Source organism: Dendropsophus ebraccatus, chromosome 1 (genome assembly GCF_027789765.1).
Source record: "Dendropsophus ebraccatus isolate aDenEbr1 chromosome 1, aDenEbr1.pat, whole genome shotgun sequence".
NCBI lineage: Eukaryota > Metazoa > Chordata > Amphibia > Anura > Hylidae > Dendropsophus > Dendropsophus ebraccatus.
This window is the reverse complement of record NC_091454.1, coordinates 168090475-168107392: the sequence shown is the minus strand read 5'-3', so window position 1 is coordinate 168107392 and position 16918 is coordinate 168090475. Positions and strand designations below refer to the sequence as shown.

Sequence of the window (16918 nt, the reverse complement as noted above, 5' to 3'; positions counted from 1 at the left end):
AGAGGGAGTCATAGAAGGATTAAAAAGTATACTTACCAGCTCCTGAGGATCCTAGCTACCAGTGACATCACAGCCAGGCCACCACTCAGTGGTGGAAAGGTGGAAAGCGGTGGTCAGTAACCGAGCTGTCTACTATAGGGTAGGACAATAGGGCCAAACTGCAAAAGTAACCAATTTTCTAATGAAAAGCATTACTAATTATCGTTTTGTAGGTAAGAATACCCCTTTAGGCTGGGTTCACACTACGTATATTTCAGTCAGTATTGTTGTCCTCATATTGCAACCAAAACCAGGAGTGGATTAAAAACACAGAAAGGATCTGTTCACATAATGGTGAAATTGAGTGGATGGCAAATATTTGCTGTTATTTTAAAACAGCGGCTGTTATATTGAAATAATGGCAGTTATTTACCGTTATATGGCGGCCATCCACTCAATTTCACCATTGTGTGAACAGATCCTTTCTGTGTTTTTAATCCACTCCTGGTTTTGGTTGCAATATGAGGACCACAATACTGACTGAAATATACGTAGTGTGAACCCAGCCTTAATGTATATTAACATCATCAATATACAGGCACAAGCAGTTGTTAGTAATGTGCAGATATGATCAATATCCACTGTGAGAAATTGTGAATCTCAATACCTACACACTTGTGGACTGTGCACCGATATGTTCTAAAGGCAGCTTGTAGCTATCACATATGGTATCCTCCCTAGAATTGCACAGAAAAAAGAAACACATGGACTTGGCTATGTCCCAATTTCATTATTTATCTGGAGGGTGGAATGATTTTTTTTCCTCGTATATCTTGCTAGTTGTGATGTGACCTTTGCAGCAAGTAAATCTGTACTGTCTGCACATTGAATAGAACAGTGTTGCCCCAGACAAAACCCATTAATTCACAAGTTCTGTGGTTAGTATGTTTCTGATGTCATATTGAACATTGACAACTTGCCATGTGAACGCCTCATTGTGAGCAATGTTTAAGTATCACTGTGACTAATGTTTGCCAATCTCTGCATTCTCATGCAATGCTTTATGATTGCAGCTATGAAGATTCCTCCTTGGAGACCACATTTACACATGGAAGTTGGCCTACATTTTGGATCAAGGTAGCCTCCTGTTGGACATGTGTTTTCCTTTATTTGTGGATACTTCTGGCACCAACATGCTTTTCTGGACCTAAGAGTGGCCCACCACAAAACATGATGAGACGAAGACAGTTCCGTAGAGTCACGGTGTCTAAGTAAAATGTCCTAATCCCCTCATCTCATTTAAAGACATTGTGATGGGATTTACAATGGGCATGTGAGGTCAATGCGGGAAAATGTGCGGATTAACAACAGACAATATACATCCAATATGATTGGATTGTTCCCACTTTCATTATAAGGTAAAAAGAATGAAGAACTTTAAAAAGAAATGGCATCGGGGTGGAACAAGGAACCCGGATGTGATGATTCCTTTCCTAGGAGTCATGGTAACAATGACAAAGACTTTTCAATATAGCGGTAACCGTTCTATGGGATATAATTGTTCTAGGATCACTTTTCAGACATTGGTGTTTGGACTACTTAGAACTACAACTTGCTTTTACTGTTCATGTTCACATCTTAACTTTAAGACGGACGGCTTATATTTAATCTCCAGGTACATTTCGGCTAGGTATTACACATCAGAGCTAGCTCCCCATATGTCAATACATGTAACCATACAGTATGTTTGGTGTAAGAGCAGTGCACTCCGGGCCCCTCCAAAGCTCAGTAGGTTAAGCATCACTGTAGAACGTCTCGAATGAACTGACATTCATGCACTGACCCTGCAAAATGTACACAAGGGTCCTGAAGTGAATAAAAATAGTTTAATATGGCAGGCATTTGTAATACTGTATGCTGGCTGTGAGTCCCATTGTAAATGGCTATAAGCTGGAATAGTGATTTGTCCTTTTTTTTCTGTCCCGAATACCAAACGTGTTTTACAAAGAAGGTATTCTGAGACCAAGCAATGTAGAAGTGACGCCTACCAGCAACACAATAGGACTTGCGTACAAGCTGTGCAGTCTGCATACCTCTGCTCTCATCTATACATAATGGGATTACTGCGCCAAAGCTACCTGATGTGTCCCATGAAAGCTGCAAGCTAAAATCCTGAAGAGAATTACCTTGGAAGGTCACACAGGATCTGCACTGCAATAACTCGAGCAGTTGTCCTTTGTATAGCAGAAGGGTCAATGTCCATTATTTATAGTCACAGTGACTGGATGGAACACAATTACTGTTTACATGGTGTCATGACAACACCGCTTTCAGGCTGTTGTGGACAGATATATTGGGAAAAGGGAATTTCCTTTTGCTTTATTGTTTTGTTGCTTAGGATTGCACTGGGTTTATGATACTCCAAAACACTCCCTTTTTTATATAACCAAGAATTATCAATTAGAAAAGCTAGCGTCACCTTCACAACATGTAGCTTTAGGGGTTACATTAGCCACATGGTTTTCTTGATTATGGTTAAGATTTGTATCATGTACAATGAACAAAACAGTAATAGAGCTGGTTAACCAGAAAATATCCTTAGACCAGAAACACAAGTTTAGGACCACCCAGGATCCTGTTATGTATGTATTTATGAGCCGGGGTCCTACTTCAGGGTACTGTTGCAGATGGCTCATCTACAGTATGTATAGGCACACATAGACAAATTATCTTTAAGGTTATGGTCATCTTTACTGCCAATTAAAGGGGTCTTCCTGGCAGGGGGAGTTTTTGATAACTTCCTGCTCAGTTAAGAAGAGCAGGAAGAAGAGACCTGCAGTAGGGACTGGACATCTGGGAAAACAAGCGTATTTGCCTATTTCTCTGAAGCCCAAGGCATGTATGAAAAAAAACCCTCCTTGCCCTGAAAAAGTACTTAAAGGTCCATTCACATGCACAGGTTCTGCAGCAGATTTGATGCTGCAGATTTAATGCTGTATTCCATCATTTAGTTACATTGATATCGACAGTAGGGATGGTACGAACCGAGTTCGGTTCGGGTTCGTACGAACCCGAACCCTCGGTAATGATTCCCGCTGTCTGCCCGCTCCGTGGAGTCATAGGCTATATCCCAGTTTTGCAGGCGTTCCTCCCTCTGTATCCGCCCGCTCCACGGAGCGGGCAGACAGCGGGAGTCTGCTGCCGAGCGTTCGGGTTCATACGAACCCGAACCTCGGCAGGTTCGGACCATGTCTAATCGACAGCATCAAATCTGTTACATGAAATCTGCTGCAGATCCTGTATGTGTAAATGGACCCTTAGGCAACGTTCACATAACGTACGGACAACAGACGTTGTTTGGCACTCAAAAACAATGGCGGTGTCAAACAATGCCTGTTGTTCCACTAAAAATTGCATTAAATCAATGTACAATAGCCGGAAATAACGGACATGTCAATTATTTCAGCAGCCGTAGCAAACAACAGCAATTGTTTAAAACATTGTTTAAGCAACGGCCACTGTTTGCATGGACTTCAACGCAACCCATTTATCATAAAATATAATTTTGAACATAGCCTTAAAGGGGTACTCCGAGCCAGCTGTATAATCCGTATCTGGCCGGGGAGGGGGTGGAAATAGAAGTCATCGGTGACTTACCTCCCTGGTTCCACTGAACTGCGGCTTGAGACGTGATGTCTCAAGGCAGCTCAGCCATTCAGCGGTCGTAGCGGAGTCTCGCCTCCACCGCTGAATGACTGAGCTGCCTTGAGACGTCACGTCTCAAGCCGCAGCTCAGTCCGGGAAGCGGCTGCGGGACGGGAGTACGGGGCGGCGCCATTAGAATGACGTGGCTCCATTAGATGAATGGAGCCGCATCATACAGGGGAGGGAATTCCCTCCCACTGGGGGCGGGCCAGCCTACCACCAGTGCTTGAGCACCGGCCGGTTCCGGTGCATAAAACAGACCGCGGGTTCGATCCGTGGCTTCAGGTTAAAGAGGATGTCCCTGGTGGTACATCCTCTTTAAGTGTAATTTTTGAAGACTGATGGGCCCTTGATTCCAGAGTTCTGTACAAATAATAAAGGTTAACATACAGAACATTACAAAAAATCTGTGGGCCGCCCACAACCATGGACAGTGCACTTGTGAAGAAGGGGAAAGTCTTTGCAGCTCAGACTGCAGTGTGGTCTATAGTCTGCAAGTCCAGTCTCTCGGCAAAAGTACAGACTGTGGCATCCATAGTTACATGCATTGGCCCCTAGGCTAAAATGGATCAGATACTGTTCACAATTTTATTTATTTTTTTAAGGCTGGCAACATGGCTGTTTAAATTTTAGCCCTCCACATGCATAAGTCGAAAGGAAAATAAAGTGTTAAAGGGAACCCATTAAAACAGGCGTGACTTACCTTTAGTGGACACCAGTAATCCCACAGAGTCGAGAAGTGTATTTAATATGGCTCTTGGCTATAGGTAAAAGAGCATTCCCCCATAGAATACCAGCAATTAGATCAACATGCCATTCTACAAAAGGAAAGTCTAATACAGACAACTCATTTAAGAACTTTTTTTTTTACTCTTTTCCCCCAAAATGATGGATCCCAAAAAAACACCATCTTGTTATTTTTTATAAAGAAGCAGACAGTAATGTTCAGGTTTGTTCATAATTTTTTAATAAATGCATTGTAAACATATTCCATACATACAGCTTCACACATACTCACACGCACCCACCTTTTGCACATATGACCTTATATAAATAGACAGGTATGACTCTTACTGCTTTAATAAGTGGCGATTCATTTTCCAAAGCATGTGAAAATAAATTATGCATTTATTGCATATGCATCTCTGTGTTTTCCTCTATAAATATATGGCTGAATATACATTTTAATACAATCTGGTAAAAAAATAGGACGTCTAGAATTGGGATTTGGTTTATAAAAGGTAATAAATGTAAAGAAACATGATACATTTGGCAGGTTCTATGGTGAATACACCATACAGTGACAAATTGAGCAGAATAGAAAACTCCACATTTTTTTAATTGGAACTTTGTTATATGGAAAACAAATGTGCGTCTGTCCAAACACCAGTGTGTGTATCTGCATAGTCTGTGTTGTAGTATATCATAAATACACACACTGAATATACTTGTGAGTCTATAAGCATGCATCACTCTTTTTTTATATTACTTTCTGAGCGATGTCCCTATAAGAATTAAACTTAGGCAGGCTGGCAACATACACCATATATAATACCTTGTTATACCTTCTAGCACCAGGTATGGAATATTACATAATGTTCCAAATCAAGATCTGTCCAACAATACTTTAAATAGTCTGTACACATTAGACAGTACATATTGTCTGTATATTCTTTGCAGTACTATTGTTTATCAGAAGGGTTATTGGTTCACTTTTGGGTGTGTTTGGTACCCGTACTTGACACACTCTTGGTCGAGATCGCGAAGCATTTTGTCCTCCTTTGGTTTGTAATAACGCACAAAACTGTCTGTTTCAAGCAATATCCTATTCAGAGTCTTTTCATAGTTAACATGCCTCCTGGCCATGAGAATATATTCCCGTTTCTCTAGTAAACTGGGACAGTCGCAGGTGTTTGGCACCCACATATATTCCCGTCTCATGATGGGGAAATTGTTCTTGTAGGTAATAACCACCTGGACATCATAACGTGTTTCCTTACCCACAGTCTTTTTGCTGATAATTCTTCCTCGGAAAACTGCAAAAATCCAAGTGAAAGCATTCAGGTTTATTAAGACTGCAGCCAGACAGAATCAACTCTTCTGTTGGCAGAAGTAAAAAGAAAGTCATTTTGACTTACCAAAGTCCTTCTGACAGTATTGCTTGATTTTGTTTTGCCGTCCCTTGACTTTCCTGCACTTTCCACATTTATCTGCAATTAGAAAATGAATCTGGTAATTTCTCAGAAGAAATCATAAAGCAACATAAAGTAATCACGTAGGGCAATGATTTTTCTGTAAGCTTTTGTGCAACATTGTTGCAAATTTTTAAGCTATTGTTTACCTAGGCAGAAATTTCTGACTCTTTTACACCAGTTTTCTGGTAGAAACAATGATAATTTCCCCCCAGATTTCAGTTTTCCCATCAGGTATATTGCTCTTAGACTCTGATGCTCTGTGAGGATATACCTTTAAAAAATATGGAGCCAAAGTATAAACTATAGAAGGGCCCAACAGATGGCCTGGTGGGACAGTGGTACAGGTTTTCCAAAATAATAGTGAGACAACTCTCCTGTACACTAGGTTCCTAGCACAACCTCTTTGAAAAAAATAGAACACATCTTACCATGTTGAGCTTTAATAAATCTTATATAATGCGACAACACAGACCACAAATATGATGTATACGGTATCTCAGTATGGGAAAAATCCATTGTTGTAACCTTGGCCAAATGTGGACTTAAAAGCCTCACATGAGACTAATATACATTGACCAACACAAAGTCCACTAGTCGGCTACAGGTATTCACAGTGTGAGACAGGCGACTGTGTATGAGCTCTCCATGGACAATCCAAGCCCTAATGATGTGTGTAAGTTCAGAAAGGAAGTAAAAGTATACTTACCCAAGGTCCTGACCACCTCAGTGTGTTGCAGCCCAGTCTCTGTTCTCAGAGCTGAGAGCAGTGATCGTGGACCTAGGTAACTGCTATTAACACTACAGGGAGTTTTGGGAATACATTTTTTTTTATGTCCCCCTTTTTTTCCTTCAGACCTACAGATTTATATTCTTAAAGATCCTGTCAGTAGGTTTATGCTGCCCTATCTAAGAGATGAATAACCTAGTGACAGAAAGTGAACAGAATGATGCATCACTGAAATCCCTCTGTGCCACTGTTCCATAGACATCCACCTGAGCAGTGATGACTCTGTTAGTCCTTTCATTTATGAGTGTGTGCTAAACAGCCCTCGATATTCATGAGCACCAGCTCCCCCTGCCCACTGGCCTCTGATTGGCAGTTGTATTTGTACTGTGTTTATATACTATGTATAGGCAGACAGCCATCAATCAGTGGCTGGAGGGGAAGGGAGTGGTGTGGCATAAAGCCTATTTTCCTGCATATCCATAGTCCTTCCTAATATGTTTTATGCTTCAGACTGTCCACCATTTTTGAGCCGGTCTATTTACATTGTACTTATTCGATTGTTTTTTGTTTTTTTTCTAACAGCTGAAAGTTTGTAAATTTAGCAAATAAACCTAATTTACCAAGGGGGCTGAGTACATTTGATTGCAACTGTATATTAAACCAGGAAACTGTTTTACTAGCCTTTCCTTAAATGTAAACCTGACTGTAGAGTCACCATCGGGAAGTGGATGTGTTGATTATTGAGCCTACAAGCAGCGGTTCAGACATTCACCAGGTCTGAGCAAGAACAAATAAACCTTGCAATATTGCAATCCTTTCTTAATTATACACTCCAGTAAAGGTCTATGTGGGAATGACAGGTTCCTTCTAAACTTTCTCAGTAGGGATCATCTGTTCAACAAGGTTCACGTATCTCTAGAGATGAGCGAACCTGGAGCATGCTCGAGTCTATCCGAACCCAAACTTTCGGCATTTGATTAGCGGTGGCTGCTGAACTTGGATAAAACCCTAAGGCTATGTAGAAATCATGGATATAGTCATTGGCTGTATCCATGTTTACCAGACAACCTTAGAGCTTTATCCAAGTTCAGCAGCCACCGCTAATCAAATGCAGAGTGTTCGGGTTCGGATCGACTCAAACCGGAACTCTGTTCGCTCATTTCTACGTATCTCTCTTCTTGTATTCGAACACTTCTTCCAGTGCAGTACCCAGGAGATGTACAAATAGACAGAACCCGACACTTGAATCTATCTTGCAGCAGCCACTGATATCACTTAACCATTTCCACGTCTAGAATTTATCAATCTGTTACACTATCATCTGAAAAAACAACACAGCCCTGAACACTAACACACCCCATTCCTTTCCACACTGTTGGGAGTTCACCAAACAACTGGGCTCGGGAAATGAGCACCTGGCATAGTGCCAATGTGTTTTTGCCAAATAGCTGACATCCTGACATTTTTTTCCAGATAATTTTCTGCATCTTCGCTTTGCCACTCCTGAAATGATATCCTGCTAACAGATCAAAGGTAACGTTTACAGCCAGCCAAGCAGAAAGTATGAGGGAAAATGGAATCCAAACTAAATCAGGAATAAAAAAGAGGAACAGAAGTATATTTATATATCTGCATCTCCCCGGGTACAGCGATTATTTACTGGCTATTATTTATAAAGTGTGGCGGAGGGCCCCTATAAATAAGAGCAGAGGACTGCATGACTCCTCTAGACAATACAAGAGGTTCCACTTATAACTCTCCTATAGGGGAAATCTGAAACTCGCATCTTTCCTGTTGTCAGTGCTAATTAGGCTATCTTATACTAAAGGTCATGGAAATGTCCCCCTCTACTATTATATGTAGTCAGTTAGCAGGAGGACTGCTTATCTGCAATGTGATGAAAAGCTGCACATGACAAGTAGAGAGGAACTCAATGAGATTGTCCAGTGTAGTAAACCCATTTCTATATACTTGGTCAGCAAATCCAGAAAACAGGCGAGTTCAACATCTTCTTATCTGGGCCAGTGTAGAGTAGTTACAAAGAGTATATCTTTCTCTTGAGGAGCCATCCTTCCCTACATTATACAGACAGCCCACTGACATGCATAAAATAATTTTTCTTTAAATTTCGTTTGTTTGTTTTTTAAATTCAATTTACATAATCATGTAAACTGTAATTTGGATCCCATTTTGGGGAAGATTGGACTTTTTCTATTTCTTTTTAATTCATGGGGTGTTAGGTGACCAAAAGCATCAACTCTGGCATTGTTTTTTCTTCATCTGCAGTACATACAGTACAGGATAAATATTGTGGCTATATTTTAATAGTTCAGACATTTCAGCATATGGAATAATAATTAGGGAAGTCGCTATGGGACTTGTATGGGTGATCATTTGTACATTACACTGTAATGTGAATGTAGTGTATTTTTTTCTCTGTCTCCTACTATACCCTGGATATGGTACCTGATTGGCACTGCCCCCTATAACTGGCCCAGGCAGCAACAGAATCGCCACCTAGATGCTGTAGTCACTAAAAGCTGGAATCTGAGTTATCTCCAATTCTAGCCGCTGACAGTGAGTGTTAGCTGGAGTGAGCAGCCAGCACCCAGTGTGTATACAGTGGGCTTAGCTCCTGAGACACCAATGTTTAAATGTCAGGAAGGTGTTAATAAGGTATTACTGTTACTGCAAAAAAAACAAAACCAAGATCTATTTATGTATAATGAAAAGTATTACTATTTTACACTTTTAATTTTCATCCTTTTACAAGGTGTCAAAATGTCATATTAGACTGAAAACAGAAGATTATAGCTTGTTTTGACTTACAAAACATGACTACTTATAATGTTAGGATAAGATTCACAGAATCTACATACACTGGCATAAAGCCATAGCTCCGGTTCAGTGCCACATACATGGGCTACTGCCATCACTGGCTTTTGCCAAATTTCACTTGAAGCCGGGAAGTTCATTGTCCTTCATAATTAGCTTAGCAGCCTAAAAGATTTAGAGGTTGCAAACCCAACATATTTGTGATGGAAATAAGTTAGACTAAGGCAAGCGTTGCAGCTCAGTGTCACATTCCCACTGCTTGATCAAGGAAGCAAAAACACACTGTAAAAGGCACAGAGTAGTGTTGGTAGAAGTGAAATGCTTTATGATTTATCAATATTGTTTATACACACGCACACACACATAAAAACACTAATACTTGGTGGGCAACATGTTAGTAAACGTCACATCTCTTTTATTCACCTAAAAGGCCTAATCTTTAAAGAAGCAGTTCACTTTTTTTTTTTTTCGCCCCCCCGGGTAGCCGCTGTCAAGTATACTTACAGAAGATGATCGGTGTCCCGTTCCCGTCGGTCAGTTCCGTCCTGTGGTGCCGTTCACATCGGGCGCGCGCTCACTTCCGCCGGCGCTGTGACTCCTCTTCTCTCCCTTGTCATTTGAACGCCGGAAGTCACGCGCTTCCATAGAGAATGCATGGAAGCGAGTGACTTCCGGCGTATAATCACTGGGCAGAGAAGAGGACTCGCAGCAGCCGGCGGAAGTGAGCGCGCGCCTGATGTGAACGGCACCGCGGGACGGAACTGACCGATGGGAACGGGACACCGATCATCTTCTGTAAGTATACATGACAGCGGCTACCCGGGGGGGCGAAAAAAATAAAAAGTGAACTGCTTCTTTAAGGTAACTGTTCAAGAAATGTAAAGTACAATACGATCTCTGGTGATCTCTGGCTAATGCTCCTATTTCTCGGGTCATTTAGAGGAACAAACGAGCGCTCTCAGCGCTCGTTTGCTCCTCGTTCCCCACTTGCTGCCGCCGCTATTTGACGCAGCAGCAGCGAGCGGGTGAGTGCGGGAGGGCTGCCCGGGTGATCGCTGATTGTCCGGGCAGCCCATAGGATACAGCAGCGTCTGCTGCCGATGCTCCTATTCAACGGAGCGACGGCAGCAGATCGTTGATATATCAGTCGCTTGTTTTTCAACATGTAGAAAAAAATAAACTGCAACTATCAGCCGACATGAACGATGTCGGCTGATCGTTGCACTCTATTCCACGGGACGATTATCGTCCGTAGCGGCCGATATCGTCCGAATACGGACGATAATCGTTCCGTGGAATAGGGCCTTAAGTTTTATACTTAAAACAACGGCCAAATCAAATAACATCTGTGGTTTAGCATGTTTCAGCAACCATCATGACGGCTGCTGGAGCATTATTTTAGTTCAGGTGGACTGATTGCCCTTTGGGTGTGTCTTTAATTGAAAAGTCCATTGAATTGAATAGTAATGACGGTGAAAAAGAAAAAATGTGTGGGAACTAAAAAATAATGTCCGTTGTTTCAAAAGATGTCCATAAATAATTATCATCATCATTATTTGCCGTCCACGCTAACAACCGAAAAAGGCAAAAGTCTGCAGCACTCCTATGTCTATGCTCACACTGCAGGTTGCACGCTGCATGGCGATAGAGTACAGACAAAAAAACAAGCGCAACAGCAACCTACAGGTGCAAGTGCTTACCGTACAAACTCCCCCCAGAGTACACACGATAAAAACCTGCTCCATAGATGTTAAAAGGATCCTCATTTTTTAATATCTATAGAGTAGGTTTTTATCATATGTACGCCAGGGGTAGTATGTAGGGTAAGCGCTTGCACCTGTTGCACTTGTTTTTTTGTCCATGCCAACATTGTCTGTTATTAAATACACTATGATGGTGCGTTCACACCTACAGGATCTGCAGCTGATTTTCTGCTGCAGATCTGCAGCAGATTTCATTTAAGTAACTGAACACAGCATCAAATCTGCACCATCAAATCTGCTGCAGATCTGCTGCAGATCCTGTAGGTGTGAATGCACCCTGAGGGTACAAACCCACTTGACGTATTTGCTGCGTGAATCAGTCTTAAAAATAAGCAGGCAAAACGCAGGTTGGCTTTATATAATTGTTCTGCGTTAAAATACACAATTGCGTATTTTTGAAGCGTGAAGCTTGTTGTTAGCAAAGCAACAGTTGTTAACAACCTGTGCGAAAAACGCATGTAGCTTCACGCTTCAAAAATACGCAATTGCGTATTTTAATGCAGAACAATTGTATAAAGCCAACCTGCGTTTTGCCTGCTTATTTTTAAGACTGATTCACGCAGCAAATACGTCAAGTGGGTTGATAAATCTCCCCCTATGTGCATTGGGCAGCCATTTTTTCCATTGATTACAATGCATTCAATTGACATTGTACAAAAAAAAGCGAACACCTTTTATCTTTTTTTTTTTTTTACTAAGTGTGAACATAGACTTTTAGTATCATTTTATAAAGCATAAGCAAAAATTTTACCTTTTTAAAGTGAGTTAATAAATTCACGGTATGAAGGCTTCCAACCATATTTACCTCTCGAGCAAAACAACACTGACAATTTTTTTTTTTAACATTTAACTAGGTGAACTCAGGTGAATGTTAAATTCATTTTAAGAAGCCTAGGATTCTTCAAGAAGTTCCCTAATGCCACGGTTTCAGAAATACAGAAAATCATACCCTTGGGTGGCATTAGAAGACAGATTCATCTCATCTACAATAACTGTCTTCCAGGCATTCACACCCAGTGGTATGAACAGGTAACAGATACCATGTTATGAAGCCCATCCCATTGAAAGGCAATCTGAGGACTGAGTTCATGTAAGGAGAACAGGGCAGAACTTTATACATATTCACAAAGACACCATAAAACATGTTGTAAATTAAGAAACAAAAAGATCAAATGCTTTAGTAAAAAAATTATTTGCATGTCGATTTAGTGAGAAGAATATAAGCCTGTAAGATGAAGAAAAGAAATATTGAAAAAGTTAACCCTAAGACTATGTTCACACAACGTATATTTTATGATAAAACTTTTTATTTTATGATAATTGTTTTCAATTAAAACAACAGCCGTTCTTTTCATAGTGAAATGTGTTGCATTGAAGTCGATTGAAACAATGGCCGTTGTCACGATGTATTGAACAATGGCCTTTGTTTTCTACGATTGTTAAAATAGTTGACACGTCAATTATTTCCAGCCATTGACAGCCTAGATTTTAATGCAATTTTCAATGCAACAACGGCCGTACATTGTGTGAGTCAAAAGGTCACATATGTATTCCTAGAATAACTGCAGAGGTTAAGCTTTGGCCAAGGGCAATATGATGCATAAAAATCTGTACAGGTAAATTGGTGTAAAAAATTGCAATAAATTTGCAATCTAAACTATAAATTTGCAATCTAAACTAACATAGTTAAACTTGTAGGGATTGCCAGGTGAAATACGTTTGTTAACACATTTATTTTGCAAACTTGCCAGCTAAAATCATGGAGAGAGACAGACCACTGCTTTTACAGCAGAGTGGTGATCGATAACCTCAACAACATAAGGTGAAAAAGCATGTCAGGAGGAGGCAAGTTTGCTTCATGAATGTATTTGCAAATATAAATATTATAAAGGGGTATTCCGCTCCTCTGTAGTCAGGGTTCAGAAGCTTCTCTTAGACAGTCCTGCACTTAGCTTTAGGTGACTGATCCTGCAGCTGTATCCTCTGATGTCACACAGCAGACTACAGTGACTGAGAAGAACCATTTCAGGAAGAGAAGAAAGAAAGCGAGGACCATGGAGTCATGATAGAATTTGCAGTAGCAGCGTCTGTGTTGCACATGTCGGTTTCCCTGACATATGTTATCAGACATGTGGAATTTTTTAGATTATGTTATGCGTACCTTTTGGAGAAGATAAAAAATGAATGTAGAGGAAAAGCAGAGTAGTTGCTTTTGGCAACCGGTCAAATTCCACCTCATTCTCTCTTTTGGAAAAAGAAAAGTAGAGACCTCTCTCATTTAGTGTAAAAAATGTCCAACATAGGCTTTGCCAGAGAACGTCCATGTAAATACCATTCTGTGTTAAACTGTACCAGGAAAGTAAGGCCCACTTCACACCACCGGTAAATCCATCCAAACTTTTTATCAGGAAATCCGTCTGGATTTCTGGACCCATAGGCTTATATTAGTCATGGACACCTTTTAGGATTTTTGGATGTCCATTCCGGAAAATAGGTCAGGATTTTATAGACACTCCTGTTTTATAGATGCCCCCATTTTATCACGGACACCTCCAAAGTCTGTCAGACCACAGCCCCCTGCTCGCTCTCCCTGGTCATGCTGCTTTTTTATAAGAATGATGACCTGGAGGTGCTCGGCGGGATGGGGACAGCGGCCTGAGCTGCTGCACAACTTCAACTCCCAGCATGGCTACTGCACAACTTATTATGCTTACTATTGGTATACATATGGCATACTAAACAAATATGCTAGTATGTTTGTGATGGTCAATGCTAGGACGTATCAGGAAATCCTGAAGGCAATGCCAGTTGGTTTCCTGAACGTAAAAAATTATTATGGTGAGGAAATCCTAAAAGGTGTCCTGAAGCCTTTTGAGGCCTCCTGATCAGAATTTCCTGACAGTAGAAACTGACACGGCCGTGTTAAAGGGGCCTAATGCTTTTAGGCTGTGTTCACACGTCATTGAAATGACGCCCATTTTTACTGGATGGCCTTCATAGCAGCAAAAAATGGCTATTATTTTATAATAACGGGCGTCATTATACAAACATTTGCCGAAAATGGTGGTCATCCAATAAAAACGTCTGTCACTTTGACGGCATGCCGCTGATTTTGCTTCAAATCCACATTAGAGATTTATAGTGGACTTCAACTTCCCCCATTAAAATCAATGGGGATAATCTGAATGTAAAATTCACTCTGGAAAAAAAAAACACATTGATTTTAATGGTATTGAATTCAATCTGCAGTTAATTTGATCCTTATGAAAGAAGCCTAAGGTAACCAGTCAGATTCAACTCATCGGGCTTAAATAACAGGTCCATTTTGTGTACAGGTAGAGACCTGTCAATCAAGCCAAGTGGGGCAGGAAGAGACTCACCTCCTTGAATTTATGCCCTGGTCCTGGATAGTCTTTAAACTGTCTGTGAAATCTGTGATTTCAATAAAATGCCTCAATATTTCAAGTAAATTATAGCTCCTTGTAATAAGGGAGTCTGTGCCTGTTACATGCTGCCTCTGGTTCAAGCATCTGAAACACCTGACAAATTCCCTTTAAACATTGGTTGAATTCCTGATTCATTGAAAGCAAACATACATTAAGAAAATAAACGCTTTTCGGTGGTGAGCATGTCCCATAGCATATTAATAATGTCAGTAAAGAAATATACATGTCCCACTCCTTACCATCTCTCTTAGATTCAGTTATCCTGTTTTGCTCAATGTTGCCTCTTTCATGCCGAGCCTGGGACGGCCATTTCTTCTGTGCTGTCTGCTGCGGCACTGCAAGTAGGGAACCAGATAATGTCATTGGTCCTTGTCAATGAAACTTTTGTTACACATTACCAACATAATGTGCAACCATACCTAGGTTGGTTAAGCATCCCGAGAAGAGGCCTGTTCAGCTGTACTGGTTGCCTCTCCATTCCCTATCTAGATACAACAGAACCCTCTTTTAGAAAAAGATGCAGATCCAGACATTTATAGCATAATCCCATGGATATCCATGGAATAACCCTTAAAATATTAGGTACTATCAACTCCCAGAGTTTGAGAGGGTTCATACAGTGCTTGGGATCCATCTGCAGAAGACATCTGTAAGCGCCGTGTAAAAGGCAGTCCTTTAAAGGTTTTTTTTTCCCCAAATCAACTGGTTTCAGAAAGTTATATAGATTTGTAATTTACTTCTATTTAAAAATCTCAGGTCTTCCAGTACTTATCAGCTGCTGTATGTCCTGCAGGAAGTGGTGTATTCTTTTCAGTCTGACACAATGCTCTCTGCTGACATCTCTGTCTGAGACAGGAACTGTCCAGAGAAGGAAAGGTTTTCTATGGAAAATTGCTGCTGCTCTGGACAGTTCCTGTCTGGGACAGAAACCAGCAGGACATACATCAGCTGATAAGTATGGGATGATTTTAGATTTTTAAATAGAAGTTATTTACAAATCTATAACTTTTTTTTATTTGAATGAAAAAGATTTTTGCTGGATAACCCCTTTAAGTCCATTGCTATCAGTCAGCTGACAGTACCCTATACTAGCCCTCCCAAATGAAAGATTTGCTTGGGTATAGAGGGAAGGCAGTGTGGTAATTTACTACTGCAAATACACCAAGATACGGTTCAGGGAAGAAAAAGAGCGCTGCACCTCACACCTATGGCTGACACTAGTGCCTCTCGGCTGCATAAAAAAACATCAGAATTTTGTGTATGAGTTGATCAAGCCACACTGCCCCATGTACCGCGTGCAGGTATCTGATACACATGGGTCCCTACACTAAGTCCACACTGTGCCGGTCAGTGACCACCACCACCCCCGCAGGCGTGCATGGGCAGGGAAGGGGGGCCATGGAATGGCCCTGCAACCCCCATGCCACAGGACCAGACCCAAAATGCCCCCCCAAAAAACTCCCAGCCAGCGCCGCCGGCGGAGGAAGCTGCCCCCAATCAGCACAAGTCTGGATAAGGTTTTGCGCTCACCATTGCTACTGCAGATAGAATGGGACAAACAGGAGGGATAAAAGCACATGCACTCAGATATCTCCTGCTAATTGCGGTCATGTGGGTCTTCCAGGAGGAGTGCAAACACACTGAGAAAAAAAGAGAGAAACAAAATACGGTTCAGGGAAGAAAAAGAGCGCTGCACCTCACACCTATGGCTGACACTAGTGCCTCTCGGCTGCATAAAAAACATCAGAATTTTGTGTATGAATCGATCAAACCACACTGCCCACACTGTCGACACGGTGTGGAGTCAGCGTAGGGACCAGTGTGAACCAGAGGACCTGCACTTGGTACACGGGGCTATTATGGCTTGATCAAATCATATACAGACACTCTGGTGTTGATTTTTAATATAGGCCAAGCGGCATTAATATCAGCCATAGATGGGATGTGCAGCCGTTCCTTCCTCTCCAGTTCGTGAAATACACCAAGATTGTGACCCAATGTGTGACAAAAAACTGTCACATGCAATAAAGGTCAACAGATTGGTCATGTAATGCTAGGCAATGGTGTTTAAATCAAACAGAAGGGACATGCTGCGGCTGAAAATTTGACCCATGTAGATTTAAACAAGATGGAGGCCATATTTAATAAAAGCCATAGCATGGCGGTAGCAGATACAGCACAAGCATTAATCTATTTATTTTACTTTCACTTCAGTGCCGCCCCCCTCAATCCCCAGGCGCAGGCCCTTGGGTGTCTAATAACAGATGT

At 41.3% G+C, this 16918-nt stretch overlaps 2 protein-coding genes across 3 annotated transcripts in view; one reads left to right on the top strand and one right to left on the bottom strand.

The window, feature by feature from the left end:
- The window catches only part of SERINC4 (serine incorporator 4), a 49980-nt gene extending 41774 nt beyond the window's left edge, over positions 1–8206 (top strand). The window contains exons 13-14 of one of the 2 annotated variants that reach the window (XM_069984101.1): positions 1053–1116; positions 8080–8206. In XM_069984101.1, coding sequence (XP_069840202.1) covers positions 1053–1116; positions 8080–8118 — 103 coding nt within the window. In that variant the 3' untranslated portion in view covers positions 8119–8206. Of the gene's footprint in view, positions 1–1052; positions 1865–8079 lie in introns of those variants that run through there. The other variant, XM_069984091.1, reaches the window with a different exon arrangement.
- The window catches only part of LOC138801348 (ADAMTS-like protein 5), a 49040-nt gene continuing 36756 nt past the window's right edge, over positions 4635–16918 (bottom strand). The window contains exons 11-13 of the mRNA XM_069984078.1: positions 14890–14985; positions 5823–5894; positions 4635–5720 (exon numbers count right to left, since the gene is read on the bottom strand). Coding sequence (XP_069840179.1) covers positions 5386–5720; positions 5823–5894; positions 14890–14985 — 503 coding nt within the window. The 3' untranslated portion in view covers positions 4635–5385. The remainder of the gene's footprint in view (positions 5721–5822; positions 5895–14889; positions 14986–16918) is intronic.